Below are 17,764 nucleotides of genomic sequence, written 5' to 3' on the forward strand. Positions count from 1 at the left end.
TCCACCATTAATCTATCAACCTCGGTATTTGGCTTATCTTGTTATACTCAGGACAGCAAAATCGGCAACAGTTGAATATTGTTAAGAAATTTGTATGAGACGTTTGGTTGTATCGCTTATATATTTAATCAAGTTGAAAAGTCTCAGTAGCTATAAATGATGTCCATAAAGGGATAAAAAGGTAATAAAACATTGTTTTCAATACCAATCGAATTATAAAATATCTCTACTATTGTGTATGCCATACAAAATTAATCTGAAATAATGCTTTATTATCAAACAAAATCGTCAACAGTTGAATATTGTTAAGAGATCTTAAGAAATTTGTATGAGACGTCTGGTTGTATCGCTTATAAATTGATCTGAAATAAAGCTTTATTATCAAACAATCGTCAAATATTTGGGATGTAATTATATATTCTTAATTGTTCTTACAAATACGCAATGGGAAATTTAAGGCGCTCGTAACAGGATATAATTCTCCTCATACAATGTTTTAATTCTTCTTTTGTTCTTTACCATGACGTGATTATAAACCCAGTCAAAATATAACTTTTTCGTGTTACATAAGTTATTTTTCGAGAATTTCGTCGTCAGGTTGTCAATAACGTCGATGTTGACAATTTTATAACTGAAACTATTTTTCAGTCGCACGTACTGTAAATTAAGTTATTTGAAATGAAAGAAGGTGGATTATTTGGCTTGTAGTTGTAACACATGGTTAAATATTTTAGAGATAGGATTCCAACCTAAAAATACATTTTTGGGACTTGATGCATCCTGTTCATTATTTATTTACTTCTTCTTGACTATATTTATCAAGTGGCGACAGTGCGTCCTGTAGTAGCGAGCACTTTCAACCTGTTTTTAAGGTGGTACCTAACACTACAGGGAGATAACTCTGTAAAAATCAGCTAAACGTTTTAATTACTTTGTATTGTTAAAGGAAATATTAAGCTTCTCAATGATCAAAATTAGTGTCTGTCAAACTGCTATATAACCAATGAAATTTTTCTGATAAAGTGGTTGGTTCAAATTTTTTGAAATTTTTATATTTTTGTCAAAGGGTCAAAGTAAACATTTTGTCAAAATTTTATGAAAATTAAACGAGCCAATTTAATATTAGTCAAGGTGTTGGGTACCACCTTAAATTATATCTTTTTTATTTTATTCCCTGTATCAAATTAGTATTTCACCTGTTGGTATCTGTACTGTGTTTTTTATCTCGAGTGTTAGTTTAAAAATTTACGACATATAGTCTAGCTAGTAAAAAGGGGTGCGGGGTGCAACCATTGCATAAAACAGTTAAACTATTCTAATCCAACCACATTGTGTGCCTGTAACAAGTCAGGCAAACTGAAGTTGTTCGTTACTGTTTGTCTTTGTTTATATGTCTGAGTTTCGGAGGAGTTGGTGTTGATGGTTGGTGTGGTTTATTGCACTGTTGTATAAACAAATGGAAGTTTTTAACGACCTTGACTGGCTATACAGCCCTTGCACGGTTGGACTGTTGTATATTCGGGACACCTCGGTATATCTAACAATCTTGGGTAGCGGAATCTGCCGAAGTTTGCCGATTGTACTGTTGTACGATATATTTTCACGTAATTTATGGTGTCAGTATTGCTGTATTGACATATTCAGCCTATAATTTCTGCTGAATCATATTTGTTTTGACTGTTTGTATGCCCTCAGTTGACATTAATTGGTCAATAAATAAAGTTCCATATCTGATATCTATCTCATTGGTATTTGTATTAAAATGCCTTTGAAACTAAGAGTCCACCACTTACTTTTGACCTGAATATGATAAAACAGATAACAAGATCACATACATTTAAAAAAATAAATATTAGTAATCGGTATGTAATCAGAACCAAAAGACAACAGACTGGAATCTGAAAATTGTCAACAGACGTCCTAGTTTACATACATAAGATTACAAAAAAAAATTTAGAATGTTCACAAACAGTATTAAGCACTAAAAAATATTATTTACATAATAAATTCTTATTTTAAACAGTCTACTGAGCTCTTTTCTTTTTGATAAACAACTATTTAGAATTATTGAAGAGTATCAGAAGTAAACAAGTCTGAAATACATACAAGAGTTGGTACCAGCATTGTTGAAAAGTTACATAACAACTTCTGACACTACTAAATTCGATTTGTCTTACAAAACCTGATACCTATATGATAAACTAGCCACAGAATCAAATTAGTTTTCAGACATCGATTTTATGTTGTTTTTTACTGCAGCTACTAAAAAGGTGTAAAGTAATCTAACTATCAGATTGGATTAATGAATATGACTCTGTGTCCTGGATTTCAGAAGTACACGAGTTTGAGTCGTAAGGTACATGTAGTATGGGTGTCTTTTGCCATCTTGGATTTTAAAATAGCAGAACACAGTAGATCAAGATTTTCACTCAAGTCAGAAATTTTATTGATCTTTTAAAAGCAAGTGTTAGTCCGGATATTTAATTATAGAAAAGAGTGTTTAGTCACTCAACAGTAGACGCCATATTGTCGTCAGCACGTTTGTTATTGTTTTCGTGTGTAAAAGCCATTCATTGACAGGAAAGGGAAAGAATTGGCCGGGACCTTAAAAGAGTTACCGTAAATTTTCATAGGAATGGAGAAAAATATCTGACATTCCAAGAATATTGCAACAGCCTAGGCCTAAAATATCTAGCATTATCAGAAGTTTTGAAAATACTGGGTTAATAGAGAATCGTCCGAGGTCAAGGAGGCCTCGAACCATGTTGGAGAGGGACTTCCGCAAGCGGGAAATGGTGGTAAACTATATAAGAGAACCCCGCTTGCTGACATAACTGCAAAGCTTTATGAATAAAGGAATGTGCAAGTGTCTAAACGTACCGTATGACAACGTTTGAGGAATCATGGATCTTTTACAGGAGTGTACAGAAAGACGTTAAACATTGGATTAGATATGTGGACATCCGTTTCAATGACAGTTTGGCGTCCATAGAGTCTTAAAAGTGGACTATACCTGGGACTATTATACTAATAACTAGTATAATAGTCCCAGATTATACATTGCATCGTGGTTAATTGCACAATTAAAAGATTTTTTAAAAAGCTTGTACTAAAAAAAGTAACAGCTTTTCTGAAAAGATTACCGTTTCAAATCTGATGGAAAATTTTGGACATTTAGGCATTGCAATTTTTTCATTCAGAATAGTTACTGCTGCATATACATTGCAGTGGGGTTACAAAACAAGGAAAATAAAAACAGCTGATACAACTTTCGAGGTTTTATTTTTTTCGGGGTGATGTATTTAATAATCCTTCGAAAGAAGTCAATTTCGAAATCACCAACGATTTAACCCTTTTCTCATTTTGATTACGATTATGAACCATTACATATGCCGGTGTTCTGGTTTTACTATGTGGTGCTCATTTTTCATCAGACATACATAATTTATTTACTTTTTGTCGTTTTGTTTGTGTAAGATAAGTTTGAACACTTTCCCCTGTACCTGTTTCTGTATTGACTTCAGAGATTGGTGTTTGATCATTAAAGAGTGCAATCTGGGTTTATCTTTAAAAACTAGAAGGTAAAAAAGAAATGTGTTGTGTATATTATAGTTACCATGTTTCCATATTCCATACTGAATTTTCGTTACCCCCAACTTGAATACAACTTTTAATCACCTATGTAACCGAAGTCCTGAACTTATGTCCTGCCGTTCAGTAACGCACTTCTCACATTTAATAGATATTAAAGACATACAAGCTTTTTAGAAAGCTAGTATTTGTCCTTTATCGATTGATCGACAGAATCTCAGCTGGTTCTCGGCTGACTACTACACTATGTTTGAGCGTAATACAAGCGGATCCGATTCCAGTTTAGAAGGAATCGAAATAGTGATTTTCATCGAAAGTTCAACTCGGAAAGGCTGTGGAATATTTCCGTTTTCGAAATGTAACAAAAGACGGAACATACATATTTTAAACATTTTTGTGTTGTAAATAATAAGCAAGTCATAATACCGCAAAGATTAGTGAGGCGGAACAAAAATTAAAACCGAAAGAGAATGTCCATTGTTATAATATCAATCAGGCGACGTCATTGGCATTGCACATTCTGATTTACCCGCAAAAGAACTGATTTGATAACATCCTTTTATAAAAAAACAAAGAACTATAAAATTCATGTTGCTCTTCTCGACGCTCAGTATAATTGCGATATTATTAGAATTTCATTTATATTTGCAATGAAGCAAATGGATAGTAATTGTTGATGCTAGTTTATAACTAATGAGACTCTCGTTAATCTAGTTCTCACAGAATCAATATAAGTAAATATTCACCGTGGGAATGTAAAGCAATCTGCTACAACAGGATTTATAAATAATTCTATAATTACATTCAAATTATGATTGTTTAGTTGTTCTAGTGATCTAATTCGGACAATCATCGTTATTTACGAGTACAACTGTTAATGCCACATGTCGACAGGTTGTAAATCGGGGGTTTTCCAATCTACCCCATTTAACAACTGACAGAAATATGATTCCTGGCTGATACTGAATGTTTACATCTATATAAAGAATTGCCGCTTTATTTACAACAACTCAGGGAAGAAAGATGCTTACGGATAAAATTGTTCTTATTACTGGAGGTGCTCAGGGACTAGGATTAGCTTTCTCTGAGATTCTCTTGGAACATGATACGAAGGTAATATGATTTTACTGTTGATTAATTTGTATACATTCGTGTAAATGATTACTTGATTGCAAACCACATGCATGTTAAATGCATGAATGTTACCTGTAATATGTATCGCTTTGAATGAAATCAACAAAACCATATGTTCAAGATCTTATGTATATATAGTCTTTTTCCCACACTGAAAGCAGAAATGTCCTTTTCAATGATATAAAATAAAATCTGTACTGATAACTGTAATTGATTTTAACATTTCTAATGTAAAGTTTTAAATAGATAAAAAAAGAAGCTTATATTGTCGAGCGTAAAATTGAAAATACGTGTAGGCTGATTTTTGCAGAATTTTTTGAAGTGCTCCTTTAAACAATGTACATGTTAAAACAATTATTTTTTTTTGCTGCATTAAACATTACTTAATTTGTAATCAACAAACGGAAAACTGGCGGATAGACTCATATTTCATTGTTATGATGCAGACAATAAAACAATTGATTTTATGATAGGATAGAGATTATCATTGATATTGCAAACCATATAATAATATTGATAAACAAATCCATTCAACTCAACAAGCACTTTTTTCTTCAGTACAGCATAAAGATGACATGATCCCTCAATCAAACCAATTAACGTACATTAGTGTCACTACAGTAGATAGTTTGTAAATATAACTGTATAACTGTTTACATGCAACAGTTTATCATGACAATAGTAATAAGATTTGACCGTATAACACATTTACCCCCCCCCCCCCCCCCCCCCCCCCCCATGTTGTCGGTAATGGGGAAGAAGAAGGGGCTCATCACTGATTGACGGATAATCTTAATTTATACCTTTTATCAATAACTTCTCCTAACCATGCCAACCATCTACTTGAAAACAATACGATAAAGCTGCATGTATGAAGGTCTTTTGCACTTCTGCCATCTGTGAAGGTGAATTTCCCCGACTTGAAATGTGACTGGTTCATTTAATTTTACGACTTTTTGTATACTGCTAAAGTACACATATTATAGTTTCAACTTTAATATATACAATTACTGTCAGGTTGACAATTAAAGGACATAATCAAAACTGAATATGTTCAGCCGAAACAGGACAATTTAAAGTTAACAAGGTAAAAAAATGTAGTGAATTCATAATAATTACGGATTTCGTGGGAAACAATTTACTTACTAACTTATCTTTACTTCAGTATTTTAAACCTTAATTGTTATCAGATTACCAAGACGTGACAAAGTATATCAATTGAAATACAAAATATGACCCATTTACTAACTGTCAGAAAACGGGTATAAGATATTGATAAATCTACCCTTGATCTACAATTAACCGACATTTTAATCAATGACTTGCATTTGAGAGAAAGAGATTAAAAAGAAGACCAAACCTGTTCCACGTGACGATAAGACAAAACCGGAACTGCACATGTCTGTATCTTTATATTTGAATATTATACATTAAAGTGAGCACGATTCTTGGATACATTATTTTTTTATTAGTTGTTTTTGGCTTTGAACTAGCTGTCAGTAACTGCGAGTACTCTCAGATCGATACTGTGTGTCCTTTGGTCTTTTAGTTATTTTTTTTTCTTTTGTGCTTTGTTTCGATCTGATGAGTTAATATGAAAATATGAAAATATAATATGGTATGATTGCCAATGAGACAAATAATGAAAACAACACGTTATTAATTTCATGCGTACAAAGCGCTTTTGTGGATTTACAACTCTCGAACAGAGACCAGATCAATGAGGCATCGCAAGGTATAAAAGGTCATGACAAAGATTCACAAACGAGAAAAACGAAATTTATGTACAAAACAATAAGTGAACCCCCCCCCTAACCTAGGACAGTGGTGTAACAGTACAACATAAGAACAAACTATAAAAATCCGTTGATAATGGCTTAACTCATCAGATCGATACAAAGCTCAAAAACAACTAACAAAAACACAAAGTTAAGAGTACTCCCAGGTACTGAAAGCCAATATAAAAAAATCATGTATCTAAGACTTAAATATCAATCAGTAAACATCCAACATCTAAAGGATTTATTATAAAGATTAACAGTTAGAGAAAAAACATGACCTTGTGCAATAAACCCTTTACAACTGATTTTGAAAGTTTGTTCTTATTTTGTGCTGTAACACCATTGTTCCCGGTTAAGGGTGGGTTGGACATCCGCAAACATGTTTAACCCCGCCACAGTCTGTATGTGCCTGTCCCAAGTCATGAGCCTGTAATTCAGTGGTTGTTGGTGTAAATCATATTTGTTTTTCGTTTATCGTTTTTCTCGTTTTAATTGTTTGACATTTTGTGACGTTCATGCTTTTTATAATTGCTGTAAGGTAGGGGTTTTGCTCATTGGTGAAGGCCACACGGTGACCTAAGTTGCTTGCATCTACGTCATTTGGTCTCTGTTGGTTAGTTGTCTCATTGGTAATCATAAAAAGATTCTAAATCATAAACATTTATACTGTTAATTTTGTAACTTTGAAATCCACAAATTAAGATATTTGTTCTTGTGTACCTAACACCAAGTTTATTTCAAATGTGAATCTGTATAAAATAAAATCCCGGCAATATGAAAAACATATGCATGCAAGTAATATTGGAAAACACATCTCGTTTCTGGATGGGTGCAAGAACAATCGGATGTGAGTGTAGGCGTTTTCGGCGTGTAAGTTTGTACTTTTTATTACAGTCTTTAATGGTACATATAGTTATATTAAATCGAAATTTCTCGACAAAATTAAGGGAAAATGATACTAGATGTTTAGAAAGAAGAACATACAAAATTATAATGTAAATCAGTGGCCAGAGTCAAAGAAAAATTACACGATAGACGCACAGTAAGAGCACTTAGAGAGATGATGGATCAACAAGATGAGTTTTACACGTTTTAAGGATAGAAATGTCCTAAAAACCGAAATTTTGAGTAAATGTCTAAAATTTTGACCCCATTTATCTCAAAATGTAGCACATGAAGGTATATTTTAACTACATAGTTAATTCAAATATGTAGTAAAAATATACCTTCATGATATATTTTGAGATAAATGGGGTCGAAATTTTAGACATTTACTCAAAATTTCGGTTTCTATGACATTTCTATCCTTTGGACAGACATACCTAACTTTTTTTTGTTTCAAAAGATAAACACATGTAAAAGGATTTGGAATATCTTCTTTTCAACCGTATGCTCTAAATTTGTCTTTAAATTCTTTGGAAATAATTCATTTTTAGCTCACCTGACCCAAAAGGGTCAATTGAGCTTTTCTCATCACTTGGCGTCCGTCGTCGTCGTCCGTTCACTTTTACAAAAATCTTCTCCTCTGGAACTACTGGGCCAAATTAAACCAAACTTGGCTTAAATCATCCTTAGGGTGCTTAGTTTAAAAAATGTATCCGATGACCCCGCCCATCAACCAAGAAGGCCGCCATGGCTAAAAAATATAACATAGGGGCAAAATGCAGTTTGGTTTATATCTCTGAAACTAAAGCATTTAAAGCAAAACTGACATGGGGTAAACATGTTCATCATCTGCCCTGAAATTTTCAGACGCATCAGACAACCCGGTTTTTGGTTATTATCTTGAATATTATAATAGATAGAGATAAACTGTAAAGAGCAAAAATGTTCAGCAAAGTAAGCTCTACAAATAAGTCAAATGATCAAAATTGTCAATTTACCCCTTCAGGAGTTATTGCCCTATAAAGACAATTTTTCGTAAACCATTCTAATCTTTTCCAAAATCTTCTCCTTAATTTGCTGGGCCAAGTTAAACCATACCTGGCCTAAATCATCCTTATGGTATCTAGTTTAAAAAATGTATCTTAAGACCGAGACCACCTACCAAGATGGCCACCATGGCTAAAAATTGAACATAGAGGTAAAATGCAGTTTTTATACGACCGCAAAAAATTTGCGTTCGTATAATGTTATCACGTCGTCGTCGTCGTCGTCGTCGTCGTCCGAAGACAATTTGGTTTCCGGACAATCACTTTAGTTTAAGTGAATGGATCTCTATGAAATTTTTTCAGAAGGTTCAACACCACAAAACGGAAGGTTGGGATAGATGTTGGGGGTTATGGTACCAATAATTTAGGAATTAGGGGCCGAAAAGGGGCCAAAACAAGCATTTTTGTAGTTTCCGGACAATAACTTGTGTGTAAGTGTATCGATCTCTCTGAAATTGTACCACAATGTTCCATATCACAAAGGGAAGGCTGGGATTGAGTTTGGGGGTAATTGCCATAAACGTTCAGGAATAAGGAGCAAAAAAGGGTCCAAAAACACAAGCATTTTTCTAGTTTCCGGACAATTATAACTTGTGTTCAAGTGTATGGATCTCTCTGAAATTGTACTACAAGGTTCCATACCACAAAGGGAAGCCTGGAATTGAGTCTGGGGGTAATTGCCCAAACGTTTAGAAATTAGGGGCAAAAAAGGGGCCAAAAACAAGCATTTTCTAGTTTCCCGACAATAACTTGTTTATGGAACTCTCTGAAATATATATTTTTCTTCAAATTTTTTGGAAAAACAAATTTTTGTGGGGAGGGGGTGGGTCATACTTTTTTCTTCAAGATTTTTCAAAATTTAAAATTTTTCAAAAGTTTTTTTTGGGAGGGGGGACAAATTTTTTCATAATTTTTTGGGGTTTTTTTTCTCCCAAATTTTCCATTTTCACATTGATTATTTCTTATTTATATCTAAAAGCAACAAATACTGATATGACAGGAGATACACACCAAATAGGATGTGTAAATTATTATATATAACAGATTAACTAAGTATTGTGCAACAGCACAGTATTGCGCAATAGCACAGTATGTACCGATTATCAGGTTGTCTGCATATTGATATTGTAAAATAGCAGCTGCGAGAAACAATATGAAGCTTTTTGTCGAGTGAGTGCAGCGAACGAGATCAAAAAGCATTCATATTGTGTCGAGCAGCTGATATTTTACAATCTCAAAATGCAGACAACCTGATAATCGATTTACGTCTTTTGGAAGTGTTTTCTTTGTTTCACCAGCAAACCGGAAGATGACTTGATAGTTCGGGTTCATTTTATCAACGTCGGTTCAAACATTATGACGACGCTGATATGTCCGGGTCAATGTTATTAAGACCGGGTCAACGTATTTGACGTCACAAAGCCGTGATATGCAATTTTATTAAAAGCTGAGCAGAGTGATATAGACAGTGGGACGACCGATAATGCACAGTATTGCGCAATAGAAAGAAATCTTCAATTGAAAATAGATACAAATCTGTTAACGGGATTAATCTAAAATCTTTAATTTCTGGGGGTTCTAACCTTGTATTACTATTTTGGATATTAGACCCCTTTTTAAATTGGTCTACATTGAGGTCCAAAGGGTCCAAAATTAAACTTTGTTTGATTTCATCAAAAACTGAATTATTGCGGAATCTTATTGTGCATTTAGATTTTTGTCGAGCCTTCTGTCGCTGAAAGCTCGACATAGGGATAGTGATCCGGCGGCGGCGGCGGCGGCGTTAACTAACTTCTTAAAAGCTTTATACTTTAGAAGGTGGAAGACCTGGATGCTTCATACTTTGTATATAGATGCCATATGTTATGAAGTTTCCGTCTGTCATATGTCCATTGTCCTTGACCTCATTTTCATGGTTCAGTGACTACTTGGAAAAAAGTTAAGATGTTTTGTAATGTTAATTTTTCTTATTATGAGTAATAGGATAACTATTTTTAGTATGTGCGTACCTTGCAAGGTCCTCATGCCTATCAGACAGTTTTCATCTGACCTCGACCTCATTTCATGGATCAGTTAAGTTTTCGTGGTAAAGTCCAAATATCAAATACTATAAGCAATAGGTCTACTATATTTGGTGTATGGAATGATTGTAAGGTGTACATGTCCAACTGGCAGGTGTCATCTAACCTTGACCTCAATTTTATGGTTCAGTGGTCAAAGTTAAGTTTTTGTGTTTTGTTCTTTTTTTCTAATACTATATGCAATAGGTCAACTATATTTGGTGTATGTAAATATTTTATGATGTACATGTCAGTCTCGCAGGTTTTATTTCACCTTGACCTTATTTTTACGGTTCATTGTTCGTTGTTCAGTGTTAAGTTTTTGTGTTTTGGTCTGTTTTTCTTAAACAATAAGCAATAGGTCAACTATATTTGTTGTATGGAAAGATTGTAAGGTGTGTATGTCTGTCTGGCAGGTATCATCTGACCCTGACCTCATTTTCATGGTTCATTGGTCAATATTAAGTTTTCAGGGTTAAGTTTTTTTTTTTAGATACTATAAGCAATAGGTCAACTATATTTAATTCATAGATTGATTGTAAGGTGTACATGTCTGTCTTGCATGGTTCATCTGACCTCATTTTCATGGTTCATTGGTCAATGTTTAGTTTTCCTGGTTAAGTCTTTTTCTTCAAAACTATAAGCAATAGGTCAACTATATTTGGTGTATTGAATGATTGTAAGGTGTACATGTCTTTCCCTTTTGGTTTATCTGACCTTAACCTCATTTTCTTGGATCATGATAAGGTTATGTGATACTTGTAGTAAAGCTTTATATTTATGACTATCAACTTAAAATCAACGGTCAGTAAAGAAGGTGAGACATTTCAGCGTGTGCACTCTTGTTTATTTTGGGCCCTGTTTTCAAATTAGTCCATATTAAGGTTTGAAGGGTCCAAAATTAAACTTTGTTTGATTTCAACTAAAATTAAATTTTTGGTGTTTTTTTATATGCTGAATCTAACCATGTTGTTAGATTTTGGATATCAGACCATACTAGGTAAATTAAATGTCCCATTTCAAAGTTTTAAGATCTTTGACCACATTTTTTTGTGTCAGAAACCTATATTATGTCCAAAATTTGATCACAATTCAAATTCAGACAGTATCAAGCTTGAACAGTGTGTCCAAACTTGCCCCAACTGTTCAGGGTTCAACCTCTGCGGTCGTATCAGGCTGCGCTCGGCGAAGCATTTTATTGGCTTATATCTCTGAAACTAAAGCATTTAGAGGAAATCTATAAGGGTTAAAATGTTCATCAGGTCAACATGACCAAAATTGTCAATTGCCCTTTATAGTAAATTTTTCACTATTTTTCATATTTATTTTTAACCTTTTACAAAAATCTTCTCCTCTTAATCTACTTGGCCAAATGGAATTAAATTTAGCCACAATTATTATTAGAGTAACTTGATTGGAAAATGTATCCAATGACCCTGCCCTACAACCAACATGGTCCCCATTGGTAAAAATAGAAGTAGAAGTCGATGGGGAAAATGTAAAAAGACAATTTCGAATGGTATCAACTTGAAAACTAATTTAAATAATGACTAGAACACACCCGCGAAATCGCGGGCATTTAGAGCGTGGTTGAAGTATGCAAACTGTTGTGGGATGAATTGGTGTAAAAAAAAGTTATAACTGGAGAATTCATAGGTGTTTTTTGACAGGGCAATTTATTTTAACCCTCCCCCTTTTTTTTTCTCCAAAATCCGTTATTTTTTGTTTTCTATTAATTTCTAAAATAAACACTATAAATAACGTGTATTTGCTATTTATTATCAATTAAAAGCTAAACATTAACGGCGTTCACCGATATATTATATAGAGAGTCTCCATATGATATATCAGTGACCGCCGTAGATAGTAAACTTAAAATTGATAGTAAAAAGCAAATTCATTTTATTTATAGTATATTTATGTTCATAGTATACAGAAAAACTCGAAAAATAATTGTCCTCTCCCCAAGTACTTTATTATGTATAATTTTAAACAGCCCTAAACGGAAGTCAAAAGACATGTTTATTACTTAAAAGTCCGTCCGATGACGGAAACAATATCCGGACGCCTTTATTTTCGTTTTCCTCCCAAAATACCCCAAACGGAATAATCATTTGTAAGAATACAATGGGATGACTTGATTTTTTCCAGGGGTGCAATTTTTTTGCTAATTATTTCTCCTTGATATGTTCCATTTTCAGAATTATTCAGTGTTACTTTATTATTATATCTTTTCTTTCAGCATACTTATATTGGGTGAATTCCCCCCAAAACCGGCGGGTTAGTCGGGGTCAGGGGAACCCCTGCCCAAATTTTGTTTGAAGGGTGTTCCATAAAAACATTTAAAGGCATTTTCAGCATTATACAAGCCCTGGGTGAAATAAATTTTGGAGTGGAGGAAAGAAAATTTTTAATCTTTTGATAATTATCTTGAATATCATTATAGATTGAGATATACTGTAAACAGCAAAAAAATCAAGCAAAGAAATATCTACAAATAAGTTAACATGACCAATTGGTAATTGACATCTTATTGGAGTTATTATCCTTTTAAGTTATTTTCTGCAATTTATTGGTAATTTTTGTAAATATTTTCAAAAATCTTCTGCTTTTAATTTAACTACTGGGCCAATTTAAACCAAACTTGGCCTCAATCATTATAAGGGTATCTATATGATTTTAACCTTATTTTACACGAATTCCAAAACCACAGTAGATCTACAGGTGCATGAGCGACACAGGCTCTTGAGAGCCTCTAGTTATTGAATTTTTATGATTTTAGAAAATAACAGCATTTTTTGCCGTTTATTTCTCAGTCTTATTTAAAAAAATCATCGGTGAATTCTTCATAAAAATTGGAACAAATAATCTTCATACAGTATCAAGCCAAACGTCATTTAAAAAAGAGGGGTCCATGTACTCGTTTTCAAGCTAATGATCAAAATCACTCGAAAAAGGCATCTTTTCCCGATTATTCACAGTTTGACGTCGCGTAAAATAACATTTTAGCTCGGGGTTTGTGGCTAATGATACGTCAGACATAACTTCAAACATCTCAGCATCTTTTTATTTTTTGTTTTTTTCCTTTAAATTTCCAAAATCACTGTTGGTGTTTTTTAAATAGATTTATCAGATCGGATTTAGATTCGAATTTTTCACAGTTTTTTTAGTACTCTATTTAGTGCAGAAAACGGGCATTCAAAGTAAAATAATGAAAACTGTCTTCTGTCAAACCATTTGCCATATCGACAGTCTTGGTAATTATTTTAATTGAATCTAAACAGATCATAATTAAGAGTTGAATATGAATTTGGAAAGCCTTTTTAATAAAGTAATGACCTTATAATTTCCAATATAATAATGTCCTTAAATTTGTGGGATTATATTCGTAGAAAATATCTAAATTTGGAGATGGATTTTGTCTAGTATTTAACTGTCCAGCCTATTACTGTGTCCAGCATATAACTGTGTCCTGCATATCACTGTGTCCAGCATCTTACTTTTCCAGCGCATATTACTGTGTCCAGGTATTACTATGTTTAGCAGATATTTGTGTCCAGGATATTACTATGTCCACTATATTACTTTCCTGCAAATCACTATGTTCAGCAGATATCTGTGTCCAGTATATTCCTATGTCCAGCATATTACTGTGGCCACCATATTATTGTGTCAAACTTATTTTTATGTCTAACAGATTTCTGTGTTCAGCATTACTGTATCCATCATATTACTGTGTTCCCCATATTACCTTGTCCACCATATGCATATGTCAAGCAGATATCTGTATCCAGCATATTACTGTGTTTACAATATTATTTTGTCCACCTTATTTTTATGTCTAGCAGACATCTGTATCCAGCATATTACTTTGACATTTCATCTCAGCACATGAGTGTTGACTGCTGGAACTGTGGTGATACCAGCTTTACGTATGCACAAATATCCCCATTAGTATATCTAGACTATATGTCGCAAAAACAAACCCTGCACAGTGCAGCTAATAGCAAATGATTAGGAAAGCAGGTTCTAAATATGTTCGCTATTACAGGAAGTTCAATTTTATTGGTTGAAAACTGCCGCTGCAGAAAACATCATCATCAGAAACAACATTATTGTGTCCAACACACAACCGTATCATATACATTACTATGTCCAACATATTACTGTCTACAGCAAAATACATGTGTACCGAGACAACATTCCTTTCCTTTCCGTACCCTTGATCAACTTTCCCTTGTCGACATAATGCGGTCGTATCATGCTGCGACCAGAAGTAGCCTTTTCATTTTAAATTGTTGGGTTGCAAATGTTGGCGGTATTTCCAATGACACTGCCTATTAGTATTATTAGTAATGTTTCAAGGTATATAATGAAGGATATTTTGGACAAATCACAATGTACGTTAATTCCCTCAATAAGGTTTCTGGATAGTAGGTGTATTCGCATTTGCCAAAAACACAAACATGTACACGGACACACTCAGTAAGCCATGACTTATAGGTAGACTTATGTGTTATAACAAATGTGTATCTAAATATATATATAACCAGTCTAAAAGGATACAACATCACCAAAAAATGACAATAAACGAGCAAATGTAACTATAAATATTTCGGACAACAGATATCCTTCATCAGTATGAGCCCGATGTAAAATGAATCAGATCAATCTATTCTGATTATTAAACTATAGCAATCTTGAATTCTATACAATAAAAAAGTGAAAGAGTTTTACCCGAACATCATATGTAGAGACGTTAATAAATTTTTAAAATTTCCAAAAAACGACTCAAAAACGTGCCTAAAATGAAAATAGTAATTAGAGATATGAACTGGCACAACTCTAAAATTCCAAAATGACGTCAGTTAAGATGTTACAATTAACAACTGCGTGTAAATACATTCCCATAAAAAAAACAGCACTGATCGATATAAGCTGGTAAAATATGTCAAATAGAGGCTGCGTATTTATCATCCCAAATAAATAGCAGTTTTATAATGAAAAGAAAAAATAATAGTAAATTTGGGCTAAGGTTAAATAATTGGACGTGGATGCGTACTTGTACATCCCTACCAAATGAAAAGAACCCTGGTATTTAAACTAGTAAAATTCAAAAAATTCAAAAAGAATCCTAAAAACTGTAAGAGTCAAGTAAGGAAGCCGGAGTAACTGGAAACAAATGAGTCACTCATTTCCCCTACCATCACTCATTTTCCTACATCATTTGTTTCCAGTTATTTTTTGGTGATGTTGTACCCTTTTAGACTGGTTATATATTATATTTTGTAGTGTACTGTATCATATTTATATGATCCATCACCCCGTAAGATTTATCGTTGGCTATTATTCAGTCATCTAAATATATATATATATATATAGTCAGCCTACATATAGAAGTTATAAAGAGTAACTGTAGATTATATCACCAACAATCACTTGACATTTCCGATAAAATAATCTCCCAGATGAAAGTGATATAAACGTGAGAGACTGTCAATGTTTCCTCATCCATTCACTTTATGAAAAAAAAAGGAAATGGTCACTTAACAATAATAAAAACGTGTGGGGTGGTTCTGTTTAAATATTTTATTTACATAAATGAAAAGTGAACATGCATTTTCTCGAGGGTAAAGTTGTTGTTATATCTGGAGGGGCTTCGGGAATAGGACTGGCATTTGTAGAAATATTCCTTGAAAGGAAATCAAAGGTAAGATCTTATTGGAAAACATTGCAACCATACATCAGATTAAATATTAAAAAAAAAGATATGGTGATATTTTTATTTACATGTAGAAAGTCTGATATTCATTGTAACTTTTCAATGAATGATGAGATGTAAACGGGTAATTGTGTTAACAATATCAGTTGAGAAAATGAAGGTTTGTCAATGTTGTCAATCGCATGCCGAGTAAACTTGAAGGTTAGATGAATTATAGTATATGTACTTCCAACATTCCCATATCACACAGGCGTAAATTATTTCGAAAAAACTATGTATTTATTTATTCATTATAAATTGAAAATACATATTTTTCTAATATTCGAAAACAATTAGTTTTTAACGCTCGTTATTACGACTCATAGATTGTTCGATTAACCCTTTAAATGCTCCACATTTGTTTTCACAATGAATTTTGTTTGTTATGTATTTTTTTGTTTACATTTTGTCATAAGGAAGGTAGATAGCTTTCATTTATTAACAGGAAGGAAGAAAGGAGGTGGATGTATACGTATAAGAAATTAAGGAAATTCTAGGAAATTGGTAACATACACGTATTTCAATTCTTTTATCAATGTTCATCTTGACAGTCACTGGAAGGTCTTTCACAACAATGTTGACTGCTGTATCCCAATTTTTGACATTTTTACCTACTATGTGTATTTGTTTAGCTCACACATTGTTGAATTCTATATGTCATACAAGTGAGAGGTTTAGCTAGCTATAAAACCAGGTTTGATCCACCATTTTCTACATAAGGAAATGCCTGTACCAAGTCAGGAATATGACAGTTGTTTTCCATTCGTTTGATGTGTTTGAGCTTTTGATTTTGCCATTTGATAAGGGACTTTCCGTTTTGAATTTTCCTTGGAGTTCGGAATTTTTGTTATTTTACTTTTCACAATAACATAAACAGCTCACAGATTACAGCAAAGGCAAGGCGACCGCTAAGTTCGACTTAAATGATACTTTTTGTTATCATATGATTAAAGTAAATAACATTCAATCTTCACTGTATGATATATGTATTACATTTATGAAAACTTCATAGTGTATATTCAAACTAAATATTATTATACGTTTTGTGAGAATGTTCTTTGATGATCATTTATTTGTATTTCTATAGGAGCTAAAATAGATTTGGGGGAGGGGGGTCAGTACAGCTGTTGTTAATAGTTAATAGTATGTTCACGAGAGTAGCGTACATCTGTTGTTAATTGTCAATATTACTTTCTCGTGGGTAGGAGGAACTTAGCGCATTTGTTGCCTGTATCCCCATAGAGTTTTATGTATGGAATAATTTCGATACAATTCGAAGTAAACATTGAAAACATTTTCGTCTGCTTGAAAAAAATTGTCTTATGAAGCCTTTTAAAAATAAGATTTTTTTTTTATACTGGTTTGAATTAAAAATTGACACTCAATATAATTATAGGAATAATGTTGTGTTTAGCCTTGACTATCCGAAATAGTAGCCTCGATTAATTTCCTCATTCGGCATATTACAGAAATGTACAAGCTTTACGTTTCAAATGAAACAAACAA

At 33.1% G+C, this 17,764-nt stretch overlaps 1 protein-coding gene across 2 annotated transcripts in view; it reads left to right on the forward strand.

Moving 5' to 3' along the window:
- Window positions 1-4,240: 4,240 nt before the first annotated feature.
- The window catches only part of LOC127703107 (15-hydroxyprostaglandin dehydrogenase [NAD(+)]-like), a 35,797-nt gene continuing 22,273 nt past the window's right edge, over window positions 4,241-17,764 (forward strand). The window contains exon 1 of one of the 2 annotated variants that reach the window (XM_052207548.1): window positions 4,241-4,704. In XM_052207548.1, the coding sequence (XP_052063508.1) occupies window positions 4,615-4,704 (90 nt within the window). In that variant the 5' untranslated portion in view covers window positions 4,241-4,614. Of the gene's footprint in view, window positions 4,705-16,069; window positions 16,208-17,764 lie in introns of those variants that run through there. The other variant, XM_052207547.1, reaches the window with a different exon arrangement.

Source organism: Mytilus californianus, unplaced genomic scaffold, assembly GCF_021869535.1.
Source record: "Mytilus californianus isolate M0D057914Y unplaced genomic scaffold, xbMytCali1.0.p SCAF_5, whole genome shotgun sequence".
Classification (NCBI taxonomy): domain Eukaryota; kingdom Metazoa; phylum Mollusca; class Bivalvia; order Mytilida; family Mytilidae; genus Mytilus; species Mytilus californianus.